Raw genomic sequence first — 18664 nt, 5'->3', positions numbered from 1 at the left:
TATAAATGCAAAAGAGAAACAAGCCTAATTAAAAATCCCATAAGGTACTGCTTAAGTTCCCAATTTGAAGAAAATATATAATGAATATATATATATATATCCATACATATATCAATATATATCAAACTGCTAAATATAGTACATAGAAAGGACAGAGGAATGTGTTAAATGACACTAGAGAGATGCAATCAGTAAAATCCAGAGTGCAGGAAATACTTCAGGACAAAAAACCTGGTTTAACTACAAACTACAATTGTAAGCAAGAGGTATGTATTAAGTGCTCAAATTATATGTCTGAGATTTGCTCCAAAATTATCTGGGGTCTGTCTCTGTGTCTTACATGGATAACGTTATGTAGGAAACATGATTTGATATGCATAGATAACAGAAGTCGTTACACATTTTTTCTACTTTTTTACATCTGAAAAACTTTCTTTATAATAAAAAGTAATAAATATTAAATCCTTTCATATAAGTTTAAATTTAAAATAAATTAAGTGGTAAACATTTGTATGACAAGATTCCCAAAAGAATTCCACTTTTAGAGTAGTTAGGCTTAAAAACTTGATGGTTTCTAATACATCATAATTAATACTATTACTGAGAATAATTATTCAAAAGCACAACTGTGTCAACACATTGAGATACAGAAAGGAATGGGATAGAACTAAAATCTTCTAACCCCTGGGTCTGAGAGCAATTTACGTTACAACATTCAAGGAATCCCTTATTATCTTTACAAAGGGCCCAAACAAATGCTATGCTATTAATACAGAAACAACTTATTATTTACTCAAGTGACATTTGTTGGACATTTTCTATGATATCTAAAAAAGTATGCTGGTTTACTAGAGAAGAAAACCTTACCATTACTATTTCTGGGTACCTCTACCAAAAACGGAGGCTGCTCAAAACCAAAAAAGTGTCTATGAAGTAGCATACAGTATACTAAGGCTTCACGGGTGGGCATGTCCTTTACTCTAGAAGTAGCACTATTCAAACTTTCCTCCAGTCACAGGAGTGCCTAAAAAAGCTGAAGTGATGGTGAGTTCCATGAAACAACAGACATTTCCCCTCCTCCTGCCTGCTTCACAGCAACTTTACTTTAAAATGTTCATTTGTAAATGTTGGGGTTTCATGCAATTTCAGTTTAATAATAAAAAACAAAGCTGATATAAAGATAACTTTTACAAACCACATTCATAACACTTCTTGGCTTTTTGTCTAAGATCAAGTGTAAAAACCACATTCATAGCAGTAGAAAACATTCATACCTATACAAGGTTTAACATGCTGAAAGCAAGCTTTCGTCAGGTCACCTAACAGGGCAAAAGAACTCTGTCGAACTTCTGGCATTTTATCCTACAAGAAATAAGAAGCAATTAACCCCAATGTGACACAGGGAACCAGGTTTGAATTCATTTTAAACTTACAAGTCTCACCTGCATGCACTGATACATTAGTGTTAGGATGTTACTTCGGGCTACCAGTTGTTCAATGTTGCCTCCAAGTCCTTCAGCCAGGCCACTCAGTAAATCAAGAGCCACTATCATAAAATCTTTATCTGGAGCCTCGTATTGATCAGGTTGAGCATTGTTCAGCTGAAATTAGACAATGTTTTTGAAAATTTGCTTTTAATCAACTATTGAAAAAGTTTGTATGCATTATGACTATCTTTAGAAAAATGTTTAAAACAAGGGAAAGACATTAAAAAAAAAATACCATGGCTTGTGCAAGAGTCTTCTGTACTAGGTTTACACAACGCTGATACACAGGTTCACAGTATGGAAGAAAGCCAGACTGCAGGGCTGTGGCAACCGAAGACAGGCACTAGAAACAATAACGTACATGTGCTAAATTTTCTGGGTATACGTTAAGATTATGATAAATGCTTGAAACTGATCAGTAGGATCCTGGTCATTTATGAACACGCTTTACTAGCCTACAGTAGCAGGTTTTTCTTTTTTAAACCTCACCTCTTGAAGTCACTCATTGTCAATCAAGAGAGGGTTCCTCAGAAAAAGTTTCTATAATAAAAATTATTCTTGAAGGACAGACTGGGTAGTAAGTGTTCATATTTTTTTCTTCAAATTTAAGAGAGACATTTATTCATGCTCCCATCATGGTCAATGATGTGGGTGGACTGTATTGTTGGGCACATTTTGAGCCATAGCCTGAAGGTAGTAACACAGTTGGCCCTCTGTATCTGCAGGTTATGCATCCATGGGTTCAACCAATCTTGAATCAAAAATATTGAAAACACAGCCTGGGCAACAGAGTAAGACCTTGTCTGTACAAAATACAGAAAAATTAGCCAGGTGTGGCGGCATGTGCCTACAGTCACAGCCACTCAAGAGGAGGAGGATTGCTTGAACCAAAGAGTTTGAGGTTGCAGTGAGCTACAATGACACCACTGCACTCTAGCCTGGGAAACAGAGCGAGATCCTGTCTCAAAAAAATAAATAAAAATTAAAAATACAGTACAACAGCTATTTATATAACATTTACATTGTATTAGGTATGATAAATAATCTAGAGATGATTTTAGGTATACTGGGAGGATGTGTGTAGATTACATGCAAATACTATGCCATTTTATATGGGACTCAACAAGCATCTTTGGATTTTGGTATCCACAGGGATTCCAGGAAACCACACCCCAAGGATACTGAGGGATGACTGACTATATACATAAAAAAAAAAAAAAAAAAAAAATGAACCATACTGATGCTCCTTGTTTCGTCTGGCCTAGAATTAGTCATTGCTCTTTGTCACAGAAGACTTAACTTCTTTGACTAAGAACAATCCATGGCAGAAGTTGGTGATCCTTGAAATAATCGGGAACAAAGAATGAAAATGACTAAACTGACCATCAATGTCAATTCAAGTAGGTTTTTTTTTTTTTTTTTTGAGACAGAGTCTCACTCTGTTGCCCAGGCTAGAGTGAGTGCCGTGGCGTCAGCCTAGCTCACAGCAACCTCAAACTCCTGGGCTCAAGCGATCCTCCTGCCTCAGCCTCCCGAGTAGCTGGGACTACAGGCATGCGTCACCATGCCCGGCTAATTTTTTCTCTCTCTCTATTTTTTAGCTGTCCATATAATTTCTTTCTATTTTTAGTAGAGATGGGGTCTCGCTCTTGCTCAGGCTGGTCTCAAACTCCTGAGCTCAAACGATCCACCCACCTCGTCCTCCCAGAGTGCTAGGATTATAGGCGTGAGCCACTACGCCCAGCCTCAACTAGGTTTAATTTATCACATTTTATAGTATATTCAGTTATCTGAACATATAAAATTTGTTTTTAGTTAAAAAAGTAAGTATGCAAGGAAAAAGCATTAAATTAGACAGAAGAGATATAAAGTTCTCTCTTACTGGCAGCAAGTCCCAATACTACTTCACATGTATGTGTGAGTATATCGTTTGTGTATATAAAATAGATAACATGAAATTTAAATTATAAAAGTTAAGAGAATATGCATAATCCTTTGTCTATTTATTATAAAGGTATACTATGTTCATTATGCTTTTTCTATTTAACAGTATTTCTTAGTATAGAGGTATCATAATTAAAGTAACAAGTTATATATTTGTTGGGCATTTAAATAGAAACTATTCAGAATATAAATTTATTATCACTTTTCTTATCATACGCCCATTTTGGATTTGAACGTGTGTTTTTGGTGAAACGGACCATTAGATTACTTAAATAACCAGCTCAGCATACCTCAAGTAAAGGGAAGAGATCTTTATCTTCATCCTTTAACATATTCCATTTCTGGATCAGTGGAGGCATTAGCATCTGAATATATTCCTATTTACAGTAATGAAAAATATATAAAGTTCTATTATCATATGTAAACAAGTACTCATTCTTTGCTCTAGTGCCTTTTAAAATTTTCCTTTCTTTTGCCTTTTTTTATTTACATGACCTTCTTCTATTTTTTAACTTTTATCTCTTTTGAAACAAAATGTATATAAACACATCACTATATAAAAATGTACTACTTGATTGTTAAGTCACAATCAAGAAAGATCTGTGTAAGTTTTACTCTCCAGTGACAGAATTCTTTTAGTCCTGAAGTCTGTAACATATAATGTGGCTGTTCTTATGTACATTATAAACTGACAGGTAAAGTTAGAGGCACATGTGGAGAGAGAGAGAAAGAAAAACTTATAATCATTTAAGTGTCCTTATTTAAACTGAACAATGATCCATAACACCAATAAGCATAGTCATGTAAACTAGGGGCACAGATTCTAAAGAGACTCAGAAAACACAACCCTCCCCCAACAAAACCAAACCAAAAAGCAACACCAAAGCAAACCTACAAACTGATTGTCTTGCACCGAATTTTAAGCATAAAACTAAAAACAATTTTTTAAGACTTTTAATATGGCAACCACATATATCAAATCCTTCTATTCTTTAGCAGGGAATTGAGTTATATTAAAATTCTAATACCACTTAAATCCTCTTTAAATTCATCCTCCTCTTCTACTCTCAACACTACTAGTGACAAGGTACTTCTTTACCACTAGTTAGCATTTTTAACCTATTATCCCAATTTTCAATTATGTTATATAGTGTACTCCCCATATTTGTATGTTCTGGTGACAAAACAGAGATGTCTAGATGTGGTATTCTAAAGCTACAGTGGCAAATACAAAAACACGTGGAATGAAGTAAAAGTAGAAATCCACAGTATGAAATTGTTATCCCCTTTCCTTTAGTCATTCTAAACAGTACTGGGGTAATCATGTGAGATGCTGCTGTAATTTCCACACCAAGCATATACTTATTTTTAAAATACTATTCCTACTGATTATAAGTATGCTATATGTTATTTTCCATAATAATCACAGATACTTACTGGCTTGTTTAAATGATGTCCTACTGAATCTGCTAATGTTCCTATGGCATCGTAGAGAATGAGCAGGTTCTTATGTTGGTATTTACTAAACGCGAAGACCAGGGTATCAAGTATATAAGCAAGGTAAGGAACAAGTTCTGTACAGGCCTCCTCTTCTAGGGTAGCAAAGGCACTATAGTTTAAATAAATAAATGAATGAATGAATAAAATACTTATTGGTATGTAAAAGGAATAGTTTATAATAGGGAGATAAACTAAGCCAATTGTTACAGAATATTTATTTACAATTTACATGCCTATCACCTTGCCTCATCACATTAGATTCTTATTTTTTTCTTTTTCTCATCATTTCTTCCAAGAGGTATCATCCATGCGCATCTGCTTAACTACAATGGTAAAATCTAAAATTAAAATGTGTTGGCAGGGCACAATGGCTCATGCTTGTAATACCAGCACTTTGGGAGACTGAGGTGGGAGGATTGTCTGAGGCCCGGAGTTTGAGACCAGCCTGGGCAACAGAGCAAGATCCCGATCTCTACAAGAAATACAAAAATTAGCCAGGGCATGGTGGCTGGCAGCTATAGTCCCAGCTACAGGTAGGACTACAGGTGCTGAGGCAGGAGGATCGCTTGAGCCCAGGAGTTTGAGGTTGCAGTGAGTTATGATGACACCACTGCACTCTAGCTTGGGCAATGGAATGATACCCTGTCTCAGAAAGGTCAACGGTAAAAGCAAATCTACTTGAAAAGTTAAGAGTTATAAATATAAAAGAGCAGGCCCTTTTAGAACATAGTTTGTTCCAGGAAACTGGAATATTTGCAGTAATGACAGCAGCTACTAATCTGATATAAAGAGAGAGATACGGGCTGGGCATGGTGGTTCATGCCTATAGTCCTAATACTTTGGGAGGCCGAGACAAGAGGATGGATTGAGGCCACGAGTTCAAGACTGGCTCAAGTAAAAGTGAGAAACAGAAAAATTAGCTGGGCATGGTGGCATACACCTATAGTCCCAGCTACCTGGAAGGCTGAGGCAGGAGGATCGCTTAAGCCCAGGAGTTTGAGGTTGTAGTGAGCTATGATGATGCCACTGCACTCTAGCATACGTGACAGAATGAGACCTTGTCTCAAATAAATGAAAACAAACAAAAAGAAAGGCCAGGCAAAGTGACTCATGCCTGTAATACCAGTGCTTTGGGAGGATTACTTGAGGCCAGGAGTTTGAGACCAGCCTGGGCAACACAGCAAGACTTTGTCTCTATAAAAAAGCAGGAAAAAAAAAAAAAATTAACCAGGCACGGCGGCACATGCCTGCAGTCCCAGCTACTCGGGAGGTTGAGGTGGGCGGATCACTTGAGCCCAGGAGTTGCAAACAAATTAAAAGAGAGCGAGCGAGCCTCAAACCCAACCAACACAATGGCTGTTACCAAAGCAGATCTATGAAGCACTGGAGAGCCATAGTTGATAAGTGACAGATCACAGGTCATTGTAGGACTTTCCATGAAGTTATGGTAGTTGACATGAAGTTTAAACTTTGCTATTCCTTCAAGAGTAGGACAACGCCACTTCAGATGTCTGATTTTATCAATAAGGGTAAAATATGATTCTTTTATAATATCATAGCCATTGAGTAGGGGAAAAAAACGAATTGAGGAAGAAACAGCAAAGACTGACGTCTGGTCAGTCACATTTAGAATTATAAAATCATGAGGTCAAAACTGCAAATAACAAATTTTTCCCAGCCAAACAAAATGTATAAAATATGCCAATGTGGAAACCCCAAAACTACAGATCAGTCCTGCAAAAACTTTACCAAGGAAAACTAAACTTTCTGACATGGTTGAAAAATTTTCCATTATGAAATACTTGATTAATGGTTTAATACCAACATTCCATCATAAGGTTGAATATTAGTTTCTCATTAAATTACCTACTCCCACAATGAACACTGTGTTATGAATCTGTCTCACCTGCAGGCAGCTTCTTGTACTCTCTTGTTGCTATCCAGGATGCGCTTTAGCAGTTCTGTCATTAATGGCTTCAGGTACGTGTCTGGTGGCTGGCTGACTACCCAGTGTGCATAGCGGCTAAGAGTCCAGCACGTTATGGAACGCACAAGAGCCTTTTTATCAGAGAGGCACTGAATAAGGTGAGGAATGAGCTCAGGCAGGTATGGAATCATGCCCTGCATGCAGCCTAGAAAAAAACAACAGAAATCTTTTGAAGTGCTAAAATCTGACTAAAAATTGTTTCAGTTGAATACTAAAATGATACATTTATCATGAAAAATATTCAAATATTTCCACTACTATAAATATACTGTAATAATATATGCCAAAATTATGTTAAAAACCTGATATTAGAGCCAACTGTTCCTAAGTACCTTAGGGTTAGGACCTCATTTTATGTCTGCTACACAAACTCCAGCTTTAAGAAATGCCTGTAAAGTATTTCAGTTTCTTGCAGATAGATGTCAATAGCCCTTACAGAGAATGACGACGCTCTTGCCTTATCAGGCTTCCTATACTTACCCAGGGAATAAAGTTATTTTTCTAGCAATGGGGATACTTCAGACATCAGAGTTCTCTCATTCGGTTCCCATTATAGTAATAAAAACATTTGCAGAACATCTCGCTGAAGTCAGAAGTCAGAATGACTGTTTAACAATAGTTAACTGGTTCAAAGCAGAAACTTATCCTAAAATGGTTTTTGTATTCCATTATCCCTTTTAAAGTTAATATGCATCACAGTCTTCTCTACACCACACTCATCATAGTATGTGAATTCAAGAGTGAAGTCTTTGCTTCATAGAGTAACGGTTCCTTAAAGTAGCCTAGCTTTATTAGCACCAATGAACTTTACAATTCAAATTGGACTTAAACTTACCTTCAGCAATTGCTCCTAATACCAAGATGCCTGATTCTTTAACAACCCATTCATGATGAAAAAGTAATTCTTTCAAAAGGGGCAAAATATGCGGCAGTAGCTCATCACGATACACATTTGCAAGAACATCTAGGGCAGCTGCAGAACATTTTCCTAACGAAATATTTAATTCAAAAATATTATATTAACCTCTATTGTCATTTAATTATATATTAAAATGAGTATTTATTGTATGTATAACACCTTATTCATACTTCTGTAGTTTCACAGAATTCAATTAAATAGGTGGCAGTCTTCACATGAAAATTTTTTCTACTAAAACACTTTTATGACAAAGAATTAGTAAATCAATTACAAAGACATTCTACTCTACACATGATTGGCATACTTGAATTCTTTTATCTATACAGAAAAATTAAAACATATACTATTCCACTCAATTCAATGCTTCCAATATGATGCCCACTGTTACAATCCTGATGCAAAACATACATGTTAATTCTACTTAACATTTCTACTAGTAGATCATTCAGAATCAAATATGTAATTACTTAGCTGAAAGTTAGGCACATAAATTATTAAAAGAACAAAAGTCACTAGCACAATGAAGCATAAAATATGCCAGAAAACATTCTTTACAGTGAATTAACTATGGGACTAAATATCAATTCAGATTAATATAATAATTTAGACAAGAACAACAAAAATGAAAAGAACAAAAATATAATTTTAACTGCTATGGGTTGGAATGTGTCCCCCAAAATTCAGGCATAGGAAACTTATTTTTACTATGCAACAATGTTGAGGTGGGACCTAATATGAGGTGATTAGGCCATGAGGGCTCTGCCCTCACAAATGGATTAATGTCCTAATTCAGGAATAGGTTAGTCATCAAGACAGTTAGTTGGCTTGATGTAAAAGCGAGTTTAGCTCTCCCTTGAGTGCTCTTTTGCCCTTCCACCAGTCCTCACCAGATGCATCCCCTCGATCTTGCACTTCCCAACCTCTAGAACTGAGAACCAAATAAATTTCTGTTCATTGGAAATTACCCAGTCTCAGGTATTCAGTTATAGCACCACAAAAATGACTAAGACAAGTACCAAAATTTTTCCAATGTGAACTAGGCATAAATCTCAACGCTTTGAACTAGAATATTGGTTCTAACCTAGGGGTGATTTTGTTCTCCAGGGGACATTTGGCAATGTCTAGAGATACTGCTCGTTGTCACAATTTTGTGTGCTGTTGGCATCTTTGGGTAGAGGTTAGGGATGCTGTTCAGGATGCTACAATGTGCAGGAGAGCCCCCACAACAAAGAATCATGTGGCCCCAGATGCCAATAGTGCCAAGGTTGAGAAACCCTGAACTAGAGCAGTGATGATTTAAAAACCAACGAGTGAAAATCAAAACACAGGTGCGTAGGTTCCTCTACAATTAAGAGTGTGGGCCAGACTGCCACCTCCACTGGTGATGTAGATTTGCAGCTAAGGTTGAAAATTAGTATATTTTCAAAAAGCATACATTTTTAAAGTTTCAAATATGACAAAACAATTTATATTATTTTAGAATTATGTATGATAACCAGCCAATTGTCATGCAAATTATCACTAAAGCATGCTTTTAGGAGAACAGGAAAAGTTTTTGGCAATGTTCTTACTTTATAGTATCAAAATATAAATAGTCTTTTGAGAAATGGTAGTTTGAGGTAAGTAGTCTTTTTAAAGACTATAATGATGACTAAATGTAAGAATAGGCCCACAGAAATGCAAACTAAAACCACAATAAGATACTACTACTTCACATCCACTAGAATGACTATCATAATAGAATAGTAAGCGGTAGCAGGTAGAGAAATTGGAACCCTCAGATACTACTGGGTAGGGAAATAAAATGGTGCAGCCACTTTGGAAAACATTGTGATAGCTCCTCAAAAGGTTAAACATAGAGTTACCATATAACACAGCAACTCACTCCTGAGTATATAACCAAGAGAATTAAAAACCCATGTCTACACAAATACTTTTACATATATATTAATATTTACAACATCACCACTCACAATAGCCAAAAAGGGGGAAACAACACAAATGTCCACTAACAGGTAAATAGAGAAATAAAACATGGTATATTAATACAATGAAATATTATTTCACAATAAAAAAATGAAGTATTGATACATGCTACAATGTGAATGAACCGTGCTAAGTGAAAGAATACAGTCACAAAGGACCATATTCTGTATGATTCCTTTTATATGAAATGTCTAGAATAGAATCCATAGAGATAGAATACAGACTGGTATAGAGACAGAATACAGACAGATTAGGGCTGAGGGAAAAATGGGAGTGACTACTAATGTGTATTAGGTTTCTTTTTTGGGTGATGAAAACGTTCTAAAATAGATTGTGAGAGTTGGACAGCTCTATGAATATACTAGAAACCACTAATTATATAATTTAATGGGTGAATTTTACAGTATGTGAATTATATCTTAATAAAGTTACCAAAGTAGTCAACTGTTTTTCCCTCTCTGACTTACTTAGATTCCAGTCAGAAATTGTATCGTCATCATCCATTTCATCATCATCATCATCTTCTTCTTCAATTCCATCTTCATCATGCTGCTGAGCCACGGTCCTTGATCGGTGAAAACGTGGCCTTATATCCTGTTCACTATCAGGAATTGTTTCATCTTCTTCAACATCACCCTGTTTTTTTTTTTTTTAAAAGGTAAACTTTGGTGACATTACAAGCTAATAATATGCACTTGAGCAAAAAATCAGAGTACCCAGAGATGGGGGTCATGCACAGAAGTTTGAAGTATACTTCCTGAGCGGTTAATAACCTCTCTCCTGTGCAGAAAAAAGTTCCTTGCCGAGGGGAGAATAGATTAATATATAACACCTGTGAGGTTATCAGGCCCTTTCAGCTAACTACACTGCCTCCATTGACTGGTATAATCTAAATGTACCTGAATCAAATTCAGATCAGCGTATTTAAGAAGTAATACTTTTAAATAAACTCCAAGTAATTCAATAAAAGGAGAAGTTAATTATAACCTTACTAATGTTACAATTAGTTCCAATAAATTGCAAGAGTTTATTACCACCCAAATTCATGTTTACTTTTATCTTTGAATCTCTATAGCCTATTATATATAACAGGGAATCTATTTACATAGAGTCTATTCTAAATGTTTTTCCAAATTCAAAGATGTACTAAGTCAATATTAAAATCATCTACCTTCCTTATTCATCAGAAAAGTTTCCTTACCTTAAGCAGGATGATATCTATATCTGAGTACTTCATGCCATTCACTAACACAGGAATTAACCTATAAAGAAAGAAATTCATGAAAGAAATATCTAAAGAATTAAGAAGTCTTAAAAGCCTTATGTATACTAATAAAACTAGTGAGACAACCACTAGTAATACTGTGTTTGAGTATTTTCAGTGATCATGTATGTCTGCCCTTATTAAGTGAAGAAACACAAAGAAAGCAGTGAAATTTAAAATTCCCTGGATAGGTTTAAGAAATGTGGGCCAGCAAAACTTCCATGCTCAAAGCCCTTCTAAATTCTAAAACAGAAATATTAATAGTAATTAAGCATTATTACAGCTACCAGTATAATTAGGTAAGACTGACAATACATAGAATCATATTTTGTAAACTATAGGCATTTTGCAGGAGAACTATCTTTGTTAATTTCAGGGACATGGTGAGAACAGATGTTAAACTGTAAGATAATGAAGAATTAACAAATGGTGGGTTAAAGAATTGAAGACAGTGAGCCCCATCTATTTGAATTTTTTTTTAAGATAGAAGAAACTGCAGTTTTCCATAACTGCATAAAAATTATGGAATTGGAGGCAACAGGGAAAAGCTGAGACAGAATAGCTGATGGGGTGAGGTCCCTTGGGGATAAGAAAAAAAAAATTACGTTATCCAGACCCTAAGTACAAAGATTGGTTAGGAAGAGGACAACTCAGATGAAAATATAGCTGTAAGTTTTAGGGCAAAATAAAAGGTCACCTGCTTTCTCTATAAAGCAGAAGTGCTCAAAGTGAATAGAGAGAACTTCAGATGAGTGAAAAAGGTTTGAAAGAGTGCTCCAGTGAATGCAAGATGAAAGTTTAACTGGAACAAGGATTGGTAGATAGTGTGAAGGGTCCACATAAAGTTGAAGACCATGGATTTCTATAGCCAAGAATCCCCTGGGGCAGTCTAACTTTCCCCAATGGTATTCAACTGCATTAAAGAAGCAAATCAGAAAAATAGCTCAAGTCAGAGTAGGGGAGACCCATGCAGGGTAGATAAGAGTTTATATGGTCAGTACAGTTTATTTGTGGTTATGATGTCTGTCAGATGAAGAACAAATCAAAGAATCTGAGATTAGGAGAACACAGAGGTCAAGGGCTTTGACATGGTGTGGCCTAGTAAGGTTTGCAGGGCGCTAAGGGACTGGTAAAGCTGGGCTAATAAGAAAATGAGGTCAGAAAGTGAGATACGGGAGGTTAACCCTGCTCATATGGCAATCTAGAACGTATCCGACGAAGTCATCACACAACGCAGATCATTATTTTCGAGGTTTAACTATTAAGAAAGTTTCTCCTGAAGCCTCATGTAGCCATTAAAAACAAAAGTTTTTAATGCAACATCACAAAAAAGTATTAATACCAACAATAAATGTTTACTGAGAACTTAAATATGTTGTAGACACTGAGCTTTTTCACAGGGATAATCCATGCAACAGTCCTACAAGATATTAATGCAAGAATAAAGGCAAGAAAAAACCAAAAGTTTGGGGGGGGAAAGAGAAATGAACTACTGCTCCACCAGTAAATAAAATACATTAAATGTTCAAAATAGTACTAGTTAAAAAAAAAAGAACAGATTATGTAGCCTAGAAACAAATAATAGAACTGGTTATCCTTGTTACATCAGTTCTTTCTAAATTAGCACACATTAATGAGAGATCTCATAACACAGAATTTTAATTCTTAAGCAAACAATTTCACTCATACTAAGCAAGAGCAGTCTGGTTAAGAGAACCAGAAAAAATTTCTTTTATTGTAACTGATGTTGATACTCTCCCATCATTTCAGTGTATTATCTAAAAAACAAAGGCAACCTTGTTTTATATATAAAACTGGCTCCCAAGCAGTGGTAGGGAAGACATTAATTAAACCAAGTCATGAATGGCTTGATTTGCTTAATATTTGCATTAATGGCAAACCTAACTAGCACAGCAAAATGGGAGGTACTGACCTTTTAGCCTGCTACTGAATTTGTGTTCGTTTTAAGAATTTTGGATTATATTAGTGTAATGATGGAGTTAGAGAGCCTAGTTTTAATTGCATATTCAATTATAACTATCTCCTAATTTTATAACCTAGGTTTTCATTAATAGAATCTTTGCAGTTTTTATAAAAAAAACTATAAAAAATTATGTTTATTACTTTTAGAATTTTATGACCCTATATAGCAAACATATCATAAAAGCAGCATTATAAATTAGAAAGAACAGGAAAATAAATACATGAATTTCCTAAAGAGGAAAAAAAAATCCACTCAGAGCACCACACCTTGCACCCTTACTGCCAAATAAATTCTAGATTAGATGAAAATATAGGTAGAATTTGTTTTGACAGAGAAAGAAAAAGGACTTAATTATTGTATGAAAATGAGAACATCCAAGTACCATAATCATCTGAAAAAAAATTTAACTACACTAATACTAAAACATTAACACCAGAGTTTTTGCATTTTGATTATCCAGACGGTAAAAATAAAAAAATTATTGGTCGGTAAAAGTAGTGACAGAATGGACACTGCTAGTAGGGCAGACCGGTATAAATTTCCTAGAGAAGAATTTAGAATATTTATGAGGAAACTTTAAAATGTTCATAGACTTTGACCTTTGGGGGAGTGGAAATCACTCCCAGTAATTCTAACAGAAACTATCAACCATTTATGGACAATACGAGATGTTCACTCCAGGATTATTTATGATTTAAAAAAAAGCCAAGCAACCTAAATTTCAACAGCACACTCTCTATATATACAGTATAAACATATGTAATAGTCAATTTTATATATTAATATATGGTGTGCACACAATGATAGAATAGTACACTGCCAATAAAGTTTTAAAGACTAATGACATGGAGGAAACCATATAGCATACAATTGAAAAGAGCAAACCATAAAATATTATAATTAAATTTTACGCACTAACTGTAAGCAAGATGCCACGTTAAGTGCATTATGTATTATCAAATCTAATTCTTTCCTGACATCCCAAATATATTTAACACATGGTACCTATACAAAAAAATATGAAATGATGACACATTAAAAATACTAACAGTGATTACTCAGGGTGCTGAAAATCCAGGAAATTTACAATTTTCTGTAATTTAATTTCCTTCCATGAGCCTGTATTACTTTACTTTCACAGAAAATCATTACTTTTTAAAAGTAACTGATTCAATAGCATTCTCTGGGTTAAAAATAGGCTTACTGACAAATTATTTTTGAGAAAAAAGAAAACTCCATCATAGAGTCTGCAAAGAACACGGCTACAAAAAAAAAAAAAAAAAAAAAAAAAGACCGTGCCATAAATTATTCAGAATGAACTATGATTTTTTTTTTTTTTTTTTGAGACAGAGTCTCACTCTGTCGCCCAGGCTAGAGTGAGTGCCGTGGCGTCAGCCTAGCTCACAGCAACCTCAAACTCCTGAGCTCAAGCGATCCTCCTGTCTCAGCCTCCCGAGTAGCTGGGACTACAGGCATGCACCACCATGCCCGGCTAATTTTTTTTTTTTTAATATATATTTTTAGCTGTCCATATCATTTCTTTCTATTTTTAGTAGAGATGGGGTCTCGCTCTTGCTCAGGCTGGTCTCGAACTCCTGAGCTCAAACGATCCGCCCACCTTGGCCTCCCAGAGTGCTAGGATTACAGGCGTGAGCCACCGCGCCCGGCCTGAACTATGATTTAGAATAAACCACCCTCACATAATTTTACAAAAGGGTAATTGCTTTTTCGAAAAATCTCTTTACTTACACCAATAGTAAAATTAAGTCTGACTTCTTTAGAACCTCACTCCCTGATGGCAGAATGAATTTTATAAAAATGAGAAATCACGTTTAAGAAATTAAAGAACAAGGCAGCATTTACAAGAAAGAACACTTACTTAGGAAGATGCCTTACGAGTACATCTTTGCATATCGGTTGCTCAGCTAAAGTTAGCCAAAATTCACAGGCTTCTAAAGCCACATTTTCATCTTGATCTTGAGTCCTCTGTAGCATGTACTGTAAACAAAGGATCCTTAATATTAATCAGTTTAAATCACACAATTAATATAAATTCAATCCTACCATTAGGCTTTTGCTTTATCATGGTTCTCAACCTGGGTTTTGGATAAAAAAAAAAAAAAAAAAGCGTTCCAAAATAACTCTAAAATGCAGCTAAATTTAAGAACCAATGATTTAGAAGGTTGTCAAATGAAACGTGTTCAGTATATGTACTGTTTATCTGTTTCTGTGTAGGTGCATTTTATGAAACCTGAGATGTCTGAAATGTAAACGTTAACAATCAAATACTAAGCCTTCTTAGAAACATAAAAATAACAATTATACCTTTCTTAAAATGAAAAATCTTTTTATAACTACTCAAGCTGTCTCTTATAATGTATGTAGACTTTCACATTTGAAGTGATACATACACATTGAAATTATAAAATTACAAAGTAGTGATATTTCTTATTGTGACTAATTTGTAATTTTCAACAAAATAGGTTGTTCATGTCCTCTAAACATAGCAACCCAAATTCACTCGTCATTTTTCAATGTACATGGGGGCTAGAATTGGGGTCAGATAATGAATTCCTTATACATGTCTTCTTCCGGGTTGAAATATCTTACATGACAAACTATGGCAACGTAACAGTTGTCATAGGCCAGCCCCTACTACATGCCACATCATATCCCACTCCTGTGCTACTGAGTATTGCTTAAGAAAGAACTGTAACATTAGAAATTAGGCTCCCCAGCTGTGACCTAGCAACTGATAAAATTTCTGAAGTTTCTGGTTAACTTCAAACTCTTCTCACTAAACTTTAAACCAATCCCACCTGACTCTTCAAAGAGAAAATATACCCCAAAACATCATTTACTCCAATCTTACACTGCTATGTATCCTTATCTCTACAACTATTTCTCTTCAAGTTTTAAAACAGGAGTTGCTGCATACCTTTTAACAGATCTTAGATCTCATCTTTTAAAAAAAATTCTCCCTATCCATACCACTTGAAACTTTGGAAGTCAAAGGGAGGCTCTAGATCATATACTATTTAAAATACTTCCAAAGCTACGTAATAATACTCACGCACACCTATACCCAGCAATATGAAAATAAATGGTATAGTCCTACTCTTGCAGTACTGAGTACTGCCTAAACAGTAATTTTGTTCTGATAATAATTTTATTTTGATATTATGTACTCCCCTTCCTTTAAATATGACTAAACTGTGATCAGTGCACTTAGAATTTCCTAGTAAAATTATTTTAATCACACAGGGATTAAAAGAGAGTCTTTTAAAATATAAATGGTCTGCCCGAACTAACTATAATGGCTATGTCAGGAATCTCATTACCACAAATCACAAGTTAATCAGATGAATTTTACCAGTAATGGGTAGGATGCAAATTCTTACAATTGAGTTTCTAAATTCTAATAATTTTGAACTTCAAGAACATGAGAATATGCCACTTAATCTCCCAAAGTTTTAATGACCATATAGTCTACCCCATATTTTAGTAAACACAAAACCAAAATATTTCCTAAACTAAAAGTTATCAACTTTATTAACTTTTCCCCATAACATCTTACATATTATGAAGGAAAAATCCCCATAAAGATAATTTATAATTTTAAGACAATCATGATTATAACCCCCACATCCTGTCTGTTGTATAAATTCAAAAATCATGGCTTCACACTTTACATTTTGTATCCAACATTTTTCCTGGGGGAAAGATGAGGAAATAGCCTTTAAACTGTTCATGTTACCTCAACTATATTATGCATGTGAGGAAGCAGGCGATCCATTCGAACTTCAAGCAACATCACAAGGGCCCGGCACACATTTTTCCGTACCTCCGGTTCTTCATCACCAGCCAGTGCAAACAGATTCTATTGCACAAGAAACACATTTTCTAGTTTAAAAATTCCAATATATTAAAAAGGTTTATACACAGTGATGAGTAATCTTTAAGTTTAATTAAAGAAATCCTAAGATACAGTACAAAAAAATGACTGAATTAACTGGCCTATAGTATTACAAGACACTTAAATGTGGAATAACTGACAAAGATTATGATTTTGATATAAGATGAAATGTCATTCTGACAGTAGAATCAGTTGTGTTTTGAGATCATTTTTAGTTTGTAAGAATGAAGCCATGCCATTAGGACATGGGCATTCATCTAGCTTACCCAGAAGCAGAAATAATCATTAAAATACAATTCGATTTATCCCTCAAAATTACTGTCAGACAGCAGACTATTCCTACCAACCCTGATTCTTAAGGTGATAATAGGTTCAAATTCTCTAAAAGCATCAATTATTGGGAAACATACACTGATTTTCTAATATAACCCTAAACTGCTGTTGTTCACTGAGTCAACTACCCAACTACTGAAAAAATAATAAAAGTAGTAATTAACCTTACACTGTTCCTTACAAAAGTTCCTCTACAAGGTAAAAAAGGAATGTCTGAATGACAATAGACTGTTTTGTTTAATCCCCACACCTCCAAGATGATGTCATTCAATTTTACAAATGAAAAAATGGAAGTTAAGTAACTTGCTAGCCAGTAAAAGATCTGAAACTGGGTTTCATGGAATCTTAAGTTCACACTCATTTCACTATACCAACAAGCTTCTACTAGAAGATCAAGTCATCTCTTGTAGAGGTTGCAAGCAGAGAAGTGAGAAGAAAAAACAATGAGGCCTTCCTCATGTCACTCATCAAGTTTTCCTTTATTTACATACATATGCTAAGAGTAGTAAAACGAGCATTTAAAAAATAAGTAAAATCCAACGTGTCTCATTGTCTTTTTCCAGGAAATCACAGAAATGTCTCTAAAAAATGAACCTGAAATCTTATTATAAGAAAGACAAAGATGTTCAATGATTAAATCTGAGTGTTTAAAGTACTGCTGTAGCATTTTAAAAACTTTAATTTCCCCAAGTCATGCCTCCACATTTGACATGCTCAAAACTCTGTAGCTCCTCTTTCAATTGGAGATAGCCAGAGAAGAGGACTATTTTCCCAACAAGCACTGCTTATATGTTAGACTTGTATCCTTCATTAAATTTTTAGAAGAGTTCATTAATTTACTCTAGCGACAGCAACTGGGTTGGGGTGGGGTGGGGATGTTCAATGTCATCACCTTGCACTTGTCTCTTTTGTTACTACTGTCACTGAATGAATACCCTAACCAGCTTTGCCAAGGTATATGTTACAGCCACGTATTAGTAACCAATATTTTCATCAATATTCTGTCAGTCGTAGCAGACATGACATTAGCCCCTGATGAAAACATTAATAACTAAAGAAAATAATGCATCCATTTATTCATTTAGCAAATTGTTATTGAGGGCCTACTAAGTATTTGGCACTTCCTCCAGAGGTTTACTGCTCTTATAGGTGGAGAAATGACTGAATCTTGTAGGATTATCAAAGTAGTAAAGAATTGTTAATGTGGTACTTAACAGTAATGCAAAATATTTTAAAATGTTAGGAAATGTTCTTGCCCCACTTGCTGAGCACAGTCCTGTGGAATTTTTATTGTCAGAGAGAATTTAATTTCTTTTATTCTAAAGTATATTTCCTTATAAGATG

At 34.9% G+C, this 18664-nt stretch overlaps 1 protein-coding gene across 1 annotated transcript in view; it reads right to left on the bottom strand.

The window, feature by feature from the left end:
• Positions 1–18664, bottom strand: part of TNPO1 (transportin 1) — an 87277-nt gene that overhangs the window by 13291 nt on the left and 55322 nt on the right. The window contains exons 8-18 of the mRNA XM_069492121.1: positions 16829–16951; positions 14951–15069; positions 11025–11085; positions 10291–10459; positions 7754–7906; positions 6838–7063; positions 4869–5040; positions 3722–3808; positions 1723–1830; positions 1443–1601; positions 1275–1362 (exon numbers count right to left, since the gene is read on the bottom strand). Coding sequence (XP_069348222.1) covers positions 1275–1362; positions 1443–1601; positions 1723–1830; positions 3722–3808; positions 4869–5040; positions 6838–7063; positions 7754–7906; positions 10291–10459; positions 11025–11085; positions 14951–15069; positions 16829–16951 — 1465 coding nt within the window. The remainder of the gene's footprint in view (positions 1–1274; positions 1363–1442; positions 1602–1722; positions 1831–3721; positions 3809–4868; positions 5041–6837; positions 7064–7753; positions 7907–10290; positions 10460–11024; positions 11086–14950; positions 15070–16828; positions 16952–18664) is intronic.

The sequence above is a fragment of the Eulemur rufifrons genome, chromosome 17, assembly GCF_041146395.1.
Source record: "Eulemur rufifrons isolate Redbay chromosome 17, OSU_ERuf_1, whole genome shotgun sequence".
Taxonomy (NCBI): Eukaryota; Metazoa; Chordata; class Mammalia; order Primates; family Lemuridae; genus Eulemur; species Eulemur rufifrons.
This window is presented reverse-complemented; position numbering and strand designations above follow the sequence as displayed.